The 9,114-nt window shown below is 55.8% G+C and overlaps 1 protein-coding gene across 1 annotated transcript in view; it reads right to left on the reverse strand.

Moving 5' to 3' along the window:
- Positions 1-5,416: 5,416 nt before the first annotated feature.
- Positions 5,417-9,114, reverse strand: part of NECAB3 (N-terminal EF-hand calcium binding protein 3) — a gene marked incomplete at its 5' end in the record, with an annotated part of 23,317 nt that continues 19,619 nt past the window's right edge. The window contains 8 exons of the mRNA XM_006144152.1: positions 5,417-6,186; positions 6,280-6,371; positions 6,761-6,838; positions 7,004-7,116; positions 7,587-7,640; positions 7,738-7,817; positions 7,964-8,082; positions 8,329-8,465. Of these exons, the coding sequence (XP_006144214.1) occupies positions 6,158-6,186; positions 6,280-6,371; positions 6,761-6,838; positions 7,004-7,116; positions 7,587-7,640; positions 7,738-7,817; positions 7,964-8,082; positions 8,329-8,465 (702 nt within the window). The remainder of the gene's footprint in view (positions 6,187-6,279; positions 6,372-6,760; positions 6,839-7,003; positions 7,117-7,586; positions 7,641-7,737; positions 7,818-7,963; positions 8,083-8,328; positions 8,466-9,114) is intronic.

Genomic DNA, 9,114 nt, shown 5'->3' on the forward strand with positions numbered 1-9,114 from the left:
GTTCCCCTTGGCTTTCCAAGTCCCTTCTGAGGCTACAAAGACTCGCCAGAAAAGAAAGCCAATGATGTAAATACATAGACCACGCAGCCTCCACGAGTGCAGTTTTAAAGGGGATGATGAATGTGAAACCACCCACAGGATGCGTTAGAGTCTGGTTTTTCTGTGCTTTGTCCTTTTACTCTGATAGGAACTTTTGTTACTTAACTCTGCATAATTTATTTAATGTACTATATAAATGAACCAAAACTGTTAAATATGTATTTAGTTTGTTCTACTTAAAGTAGTCAATAAAAGGCTATATTCCTTTTCTGACTCCCGCTGAAAAGGGCCTGGGAGGGACACACACCGGGAGGTGTCCTGCCGCCACGCTTCTTTGTCCCCTCCGGCTAATTCCTAAATCCCTGGAGAAGACAGAAGGGGCTCTGGTTCTTGTTAGGGCCCACAGGGTCTCCAGGGAGATGAACAAAAACAGGAGGTGCTGGTAAGGCGGTGCTTCGGCTGCTGGAACCCCACTCCCTGGGCCTGGCCCCTGGGAAGCCAGCTGCAGCCACCTTGTCTGTGCCGAGTGGGGCCCAGGCGGGCCCAGCCTGTCTGGTGGACTCGCCGTCCACTTCAGCAACAGCTTACAGACCCCCGGTCCTTTGCCTCCATTCTTCACGTCAGGTAGTCTTTCGCTAAAGGGCTTTTTAATCACAAAGTTTGAAAAACAGAGTAGTGCACTTGCATTTTTTCCTCGTAATACTTGTGTCTCCTTATAAAATCTTACCAATGTTCACATACCTGGACTTGAACCTGCCTGTGCGTCCTTCTTACGCTGCTGTCACTGACTCACAAGCAGTCTCACTGTTGCCTTCACGAGTATTTGCTTAGCAGTCACGCCTTTGTGCTGAAGCCATGATTTTTCTAACTCTTCACCTCCTGGGGGGAAGTTGCTTGCTTTCTAGGTTGCCCTCTGATGTACTGAGGGAAACATCTTCCCCCACGTGGTCATTTCCTCTGGATCATTTTCTAAAATGGGATTTCTGGCGCTGCCCGTTGCTGGTCTCCGCGTTGCTCTACCTGGAAGTCCCAGTTCCAGCTTGCAGAGCCTCGCCAACCCTGAGATGTGCAGACCCACCTGTGTGGCCCGAATGTGGAGTGTCAGGTTGTCAGTTTACTGGACTGAGGCCTCACTCCTGGCTCCTGACTACCATCTCTGGCCTCTGCCCCTCCTGGGTAGCTTTCCCTGAGAGGCTTCTCCCATCCCCAGGTTCCCAGTCCCCGAGAGTGCAAAGGGAAGGATTGGTCACTATTCCTAGAAGGGCCCGGCTGCAGCTTTGGCACCCGAGGACAAGGTGGAACTTGGCTCTGTAGTCTGTGACACAGGTGGGGCTCTGCCAGCCTTTCCCCATCCTAGATAGTGCCAGGGTCTCAGCCGCAGAACTGTCAGCCCGCACAAAGGCTCACTAGGTAGACAAGTTGGCAGGCCATACCCACCTTAGCACTGGAGAGTCCCCAGGGATTCGTATGATAATAAAGCAAAATACTATTTTGATGTAATTTGCCATAGAAACAGCAGTCTGGAAGAATTCTCATTATCACAAAATGCCCAGAAGGCTAAGGTCACAGAGAAGGTTGAGGGAATCCCGAAGAACCAGGGAGAAGTAAACCACAGAGGGGGGAGTCCAATACCAAAGAAGAAACCCATGCTGCTTAGGGGAAAAGAAATGTCTGGAACTCCAGAGTCTGAGGGACTAACTGCCTCTGGGGGCAATGTGAGAACAGACTTTGAGCCTGGACAAGGGAGACACGAAGCCAACCAGAAGCCAACCCTTGGTCACTCGCGTCGGCCTGGGGAAAGGCAGTAGGGAGCCATCTGCCGTGGGAACTGGAAACATCTCTGACCACTTCACAGGAAAGGATCCCACCTAACCCTGTAATCTCAGGTCCACTTTGTTTGCACTGAGGTTCAGATTCACACTACTCTGGGCCAATAGTCTCTGGTTGAGAAATTAAGATACGTCTAGGTGTGTAGTACCTCCTTGTGTCTCACAGAACCAAAAAGGCAAATTTTCTGAAGGAAATATCCTTCAGGACCTTCAGGGTTACCTTGTATTATGAATCAACCAATTTTTTTTTTAAAGGTTTTTTTGCTATAGGGCATGTGTACTCACCAGAGAGACAGAAGGCAAGAAATCACCTCTGGGGGGATGGCCACATCACAATCCCTCCCCCTCCATTCTCCTCTCGGGATCTTGGGCGCATGCACACACACACACACACACACACACGCACCCAGCATGAGTTTTAAGCCACTGGGTCTGGGACTCGAACCACAGTCGACTACGTGGGAGTCCAGCAACCTAACCATTATGCCACCTGCTGGTCCCACGTGCCAACCAATTCTAAGCTGTCCAGAACCACCACTAAATAAATACCTAAGGAAAGGAACCAGGGCGAGCAAGCAGCAGCAGGAACAATAAGCAATTGATTAGACCTGTGGGCATTCAGGTGTTGCAATAATCAGGTGCAGTTGAAAGTAACCATGAAACCTGCAGGTGGTTCTGAATAAAGTGAATAAAAGCTAAGACTGAAAAGCAGATTTGAAGATAAATTCTAGGAATGCCAGTCATTGAAAAGTAGTACAGCTGGGGGGAGGGCCACACCACAACCCCTCCCCCTCCATTCTCCTCTCGGGATCTTGGGCGCATGCACACACACACACACACACACACGCACCCAGCATGAGTTTTAAGCCACTGGGTCTGGGACTCGAACCACAGTCGACTACGTGGGAGTCCAGCAACCTAACCATTATGCCACCTGCTGGTCCCACGTGCCAACCAATTCTAAGCTGTCCAGAACCACCACTAAATAAATACCTAAGGAAAGGAACCAGGGCGAGCAAGCAGCAGCAGGAACAATAAGCAATTGATTAGACCTGTGGGCATTCAGGTGTTGCAATAATCAGGTGCAGTTGAAAGTAACCATGAAACCTGCAGGTGGTTCTGAATAAAGTGAATAAAAGCTAAGACTGAAAAGCAGATTTGAAGATAAATTCTAGGAATGCCAGTCATTGAAAAGTAGTACAGTATTGGACAGCACATTAGAGGACTCAGAATCAGTGAGCCATTACCATATGCCTGCTCGTCAGAGATGAGAAAACCCGAGTCGTTTCTTCTGGAAAGTAGGTTGGAAGGAGAGAGCCCTTTAATACTTCACTAAGGATGAAGTCAAGGAGCCTGCCGGTCTGAGTTTCTCAGAAAGAAGGGAAATACTGACCTGAGGGGATGACATCCTCTCAGGATGAACAAACACGCATTTATCTAAACGTCTTGCCTGTCATCTGCACGTTTCTGACTGCTGGTGAATTAGGTGTAGCCCCTTGCATTCCCCAGCACGGTGAGGCGCCTACAGCAGACCCGGCTCCACGCCTTGAGACTAAATTGCCTGGTGCCGAGCGCCCCCTTGCGGACAGATGTGGACCTGCCGTCTCTGCCACCTCCATTTACCAGCCAGATTTGTCCTGGGCATGCTCCCAGCAACTTTTCCCTTTGCTGCCTTTCTGCCCCATGAGTTCAACGAGAACGTCCCCTGGGTACCTTCTAGAGAATTCTAGATATGATCAGGCTCCCTCCCCGCTAACCCCCCCATACCCTCCACCTTGCATACACTGGTCTTTTCCTTGCTACCCCATTATTTTGCAGGCCCTAGGGCTTGGCATTACTCCTTCCAGGATAGCTGCTGCTTCTCCTCCAGCGGGGCTGGAATCTACCCCTGGAGGATGCCTTGAGCGCTAGCCACGCTTGACGGCAACGATCTTACTGCCAGGGAGTAGGTGGATGTCTGTGCATGACCCATGGCAAGGCGCTTATTCTGTAAAAGGGACATGGCATGGCTGCAGAGTGATCACAGGGGTGTGTCTCCCTGCGCATGTGTGAGTTCCTTGAGGAGTCATCTTTGTCCCCAGCACCCACACGGAGCCTGGTGCCCTCACCCGATCTTCTGTTCGTTCTGGCCATCAGAGCTGCGTTAAGGGGACTTGGTGTGCTGTTTCTCTCAGAGCCGTGTGGCAGTGTCCGTCTAGACTGCTGCTGTGTCTCCAGCACCTGGCCTGGGGCTGTGCCAGTCCCCAGACAGGTCTGAATGTGTTCAGGTGAGTCACGGGCGCAGGTGTGAGGAGGGCGAGGAGGCAGGTGCAGGAGTAGATGAGGGCGAAGGTGGCGGCTGGCCCAGGTGCCTGGAGCGCTCCCGGCTTCAGCACTCTGCCTGTGCTTGACCTGGAAGCCTTCACCAGCAGGACGTTTCATCATCCCAGCACCTGCCACAGCAGGTGCCCGGTGGCTGTTGAAAGGAGCTGAAGAGCTACCAAAACTGGCATTCAGGGAAAGGTGTCCCAGCCTGCTACCGAGGTAGCATTTCTGTAGTAGACAGGGGTGCTTTGGGACAAAGGGCAAAGAGAGTGTGACCAGTGTGACACGGGGAGGGGGAGGTAATTGGGAGTGGAGGCTCTTTGCTAAGGGCTTTGAATACCAGGACACTCAAACGTGTTGCTGCAGACAGTGGGTGCCGTTGAAGGGTCTTTTTCAGAGGGGTATGATTTTCAAAATGGGGGCATTTTCAAAGACCCCTCTGACTGTGGCTTGACCTGGACTGGATAGGGGTAGATGAGGATGGAAGCCCGGGGGAGAAGCTGCAACAGTCTTCCAGGCCAGAGGGTACGTTGGCGCTGACTTGGCACAGTGCAGATGGCGAGATGGAGATGGGGTGGCTTGTGAGAGTAAACTCAGCGTAAAGGCTCGAGGGCCCCCATCCCCCACGTCACCAGAGCCCAGGTCTGGCTCAGACATTTGTTCTGGGGCTGCATGTCAGCCCCCACACCCATCCTCCTGGCTCCCCACGGTCCCTAGGTCAACAGGGCAGGCCCTCCCCGCTCAGCTCATGCGTCCTGGCCTCCACACCCCGGAGCAGGTCAGATGCCATCCTGTGCTCTTACAGTGCACCTGTCAGGTGTCCCTGGTAGTCACTTCCCTGTGACTTCCCCATCCCTTCCCCCAGGAGGGGCCCAGAGGGACTAACTGCCATTGTTTTCCTGGAACGGCGCTGTCCACTGGTGGGCAAATTCTACCTGGAACCAGATCTTTGCACCAGGAATCTCAGGCTGAGGCACCATGGGGGTGGGGGGCCAAGCCAGAACCCCAGCAGATTTCCGGAAGTTGAAAGAAGAGACCATGTCACTCCCTTTCCCAGGCAGGCCTGGAGCCCCTGAGCCGAGATCTGCCGCGGCTGTGAGGAAGTGGCCCCTCTGCCTGCCCAAGAGCTCCAGGAGGGAATTAGATTTCTAAGGAAGGTTTCCTGCCCTGCGTTTTGGTCTGGGAGGCACATGGCCCTGGGCCCTGGACTTGCTGAGGAAAAAAGAGGCAACGCCAGACTGACCACTGCCTTTATTGCCTCTGTGGCTGAGGACCCTGGCAGGGACTGGGAGGTCCCAGGGGAACAGGTGACTCTGGGCCCAAATTATTGCTACTTGGTAAGGACTCCTAGGGGTTTCCCACAGTGCCCTGAGGATGAGTGAGATGTGGCATGCAAATGATATGCAAATGACATGCAAACCATCCCAGGGTCCTCCAGGGGAGTCTGGTACAGCCATGGGTGCAAGTCTGAAGCCTGCTGGCCCAGGAAGATGATGGGAATGCCCAGGTCCTTACTCCACACTGCAGACTGATCTGGCTCAGCCTCAGGAGTCGAGGTTGGAGGGGTGAGGGGTCCCTGAGGATCAGCCCTACTTCTGCAGCTAGTTGGGGAAGAGCAGAAGCCTGGCCCCAAGAGAGGAGGAAGAAAGCAGGACACCCACTAGGCAGCCAGGTGGCCTGAGGCCCACCCAGAGAGGGAAGATATCTGCCTTGGGTCACACAGGCAGAGGAAGCGAGGACCAGAATCCAGGCCTCCTACGCCAGGAGTGCCTTGGAGACTGGAGCTACAAACCATAAAATACACTGATAAGTAGATAGGAAGCGAGCAGCCCAGTTCCTGATCCCTGGGCTGAGACCCTCCACCAGCCGGCCAGGGCCCAGGTCCCGAAGGAAGCAGGGTCCTTGGTCTGGGTGCCGAGTTATCCAGTCCAGGAGGCTCCAGGAGGAGGCAGGGCCCCGGAGCCCTCAGCTAGAGCAGGTCGGACTCAGTTATTATTCATAATCCACCAGGAGGCTGTGGGTCAGAGGTTGCAGTCAGGGGCGGGAAGGGACTCACTGCCCCTCCCTGCTCCCAGGGCTGTGGAGAGGCCTGGCAGCCGTGGCGCACCTGGGAAGAACACAGTGGTGAGGGTGTCCGGGGCCCGCAGGTGGTCGATGAGGATGCGCTGGAAGGCCTTACTGCAGGACGACTGCTGGTGCCTGGGGAGGGTCACGGAGGGGGCTGAGGTTGCAGCCAGCCCTTCAGGGATCTGGAATCCGCCCACTCTCATCCTTGTCCCACCTAGATTCAGATCCCAGGCCTTCCTCACACTGGCTCCCAACCTCAGTTTTCTCCTCTGTGAAATAGGGTCAGCGTCTGCTCTCGGGTACCGTGAGGACTGAATGGCATATTGTGCTGGCTGTTCATGTAGGTGTATTCATGAGTGCCTCCTGTGCGCCTGGAACCGTTTCACCCCCATTTTGGAAAGGAGGGCACTGAGGCTCAGACGGGAAAGGTAATCTAGGTCACACAGCCAGAGAGTGGGATCGCTGAACCCAGGCCTGACTGCCTCCAGGGCCTCTACTCCAGCTGCTGGACCATCACTCACCTCCTCCAGGAGGCCTCGTCCTGCCAGAATTCATACAAGGTGAATGAGGTGTTGTCCAGCATCCTCCGGGCAGACACACTGCGGGCCAAAGAGACAGCCAGGCCAAGCTGGGGCTGCCACCATTTCTGCCCACCCAGCCAAGAACCTTGGGAGCCAGCCCTGGCCTGGGATACCCAGCCCCGGCACCCCTCTGCTCACCCCCCACTCCACCTTGGCTGACCCATCAGCCAGCTGGGGACTCACTGCAGACAATTGGTCTGGGCCCCTGTGAAGTCCACATAGCAGCACAGGGCCCGGTGAAAGTCCTGCAAGGCTTCCTCTGCCACCTGGACCTGCCTCTGGGCCACGAGGATGTGCTGGGAGAGAGGCAGCCAGTCAGCCAGGGGAGGAGGGCACGGGAGAGGGAATGGCCGTGCTCTCCCGTAGGGCCCCACCTTCCTTATGCCTGACCCAGCACACCCTGGTGTCGGGTCCTGCCACCAATCTGCACCCCAGCCCACACCCAACTCCACCCTCTTCTCATGTCCAAGGATGCTGCACTGACCCAGCCATTGTCCCTCTCCCCGAGGCCACCCCTTCCTGCTGTCCCTCCAGCTTCTGTCCATGCTGCCCCAGATCTAGCCTTCAGAATGGCAGATGGCAGCATCGAGGCTCAGAGAGGGACAGTGATTTCTGCAGGGTCACAGAGGAAAACCCAGAGCCTAGCACCTGCCTGCCAGGTCTGGGGAGGAGGCAGGGGTGCACTGCAGAAGCAGGTGGGCAGCTGTCCTGTGACCTCGCTTCTCCAGCCCCTGCTATCCAGCTGTCTGCATCCTCCCAGGCTCACCGAGTCAGGCCCCTTGGCAACATCCTCTTCATGCAGGGGTTCCAGCCGGGGGGCCTGTGAGGGACACAGAGTGTGGGCCAGGCCCCCAGCGTGCCTGACTTGGTGGATGCCAGGAAGTCCCCTCGGGGGCCCTGGCCACATAGCTGCTCACCTTGCACTCAAGCTGGTCGATGAGCTCCTGGAGGCGGTTGACCTGAAGCCGCCACTGCTTCTCAGCCTCTGAGCTCTGCCCTGGAGGTGGGGCCCAGGGAGGGGTCAGGCATGCCTCCCCCAACCCCCTGAGCTGGGAGGCCACTCAGATGAACTGAGGGGCAATGGGGATGCCACATCGGTTCTGGGCCCCCCTCACCCAGGTTTCCCACCCAACACAGGCACACCTGTGTCAGTGGAGCCAGGCGACCAGCTGGGTGACCTACTGACAGTCCTCAGGGCCCTGCGCCCTGCCCGCCGGCTGCCACGGGGCCTGCTCTGTATTTCCGCACTCTCTTCATCTGACCTGGGGAAGTGGCAGGGGGTCAGCCCACTGCCCCTAGAGTCACAAGGCCAAGACTGGGGCCCCAGGACAGGACTAGGACAGGCCTTCTGGGCCCAAAGCCAGCCACCCTTCCTCACCCACTTGCAGCCTCCCTGCCCAGGAATGTGGGTTCCCAGATGCTGGACCCATGGACTGTGACGAAGCAGAGGCATTCCGAATATGGGGACACCAAGGCACCATGCTCACAGGCTGGTGGGGCCCTCATACCGTGCGCCGCGGGCCTGGGCCTCCAGGGCATCTGATGCCCCCTCCAGAGAGCTCTGTAGGGCTTGCAGCTGGCTCACCGTCTCCCGTAGCAGGAAGCGGGTCACAAACTGGTCCACCTTGGAGGCCTGTTCATACCCCTAGGAGGCAGAGGGAGTGGCTGGCATCTCCCAGTCCTGGACATACATTCCTAAATGGGAAGTCGTCTCCCTGGTCCCCAAGAGACTGGGGTCTCTTGCCTGTCAGAACAGCAGCCGTAGCATAAAGAGCAGGGCCACGCCAGATGGCCAGGAGAGCACTGAGACTCAGTAGGCAAGGAGAGCCTGGATCCCCCCTGATCTAGGTCTGGCCTCCCTTCCTGGGAGATGAGGGCAGCTCACAGGAAGGCACCCGTCAGCTGGCATGCCTGGCTTCTCTAGACCCCAAGGCCCCTTCCCTGTTGGGGCTCTACCTTCAACACTGCTAGAGCCAGTGAGGCCCCCAGGTGCAGCTATTCTTGGAGGGGCTGCAGGGTGGCTACAGGGTATCAAAGGAACAGTTTTGACACAGGAGGCAAAATGGTGATATAATGTAGCCCCCTACCCACCAGCTGGTCCCAGACTCACTGTTCACAAGTACATTGACTTACTCAGTCATTCATCACTGCGACTAACATTTACACTCACTGAGCTTTTTTTTTTTTTTTTTGAGAGGTTTTTGCTATAGGGCGCGTGTGCTCGCCAGACAGACAGAGACAGAGAGACAGAAAGCGAAAAATCACCCCCCAGAGGGGATGGTCAAGCCGCAATC

Source organism: Tupaia chinensis, unplaced genomic scaffold (assembly GCF_000334495.1).
Source record: "Tupaia chinensis unplaced genomic scaffold, TupChi_1.0 Scaffold000115_1, whole genome shotgun sequence".
Classification (NCBI taxonomy): Eukaryota; Metazoa; Chordata; class Mammalia; order Scandentia; family Tupaiidae; genus Tupaia; species Tupaia belangeri.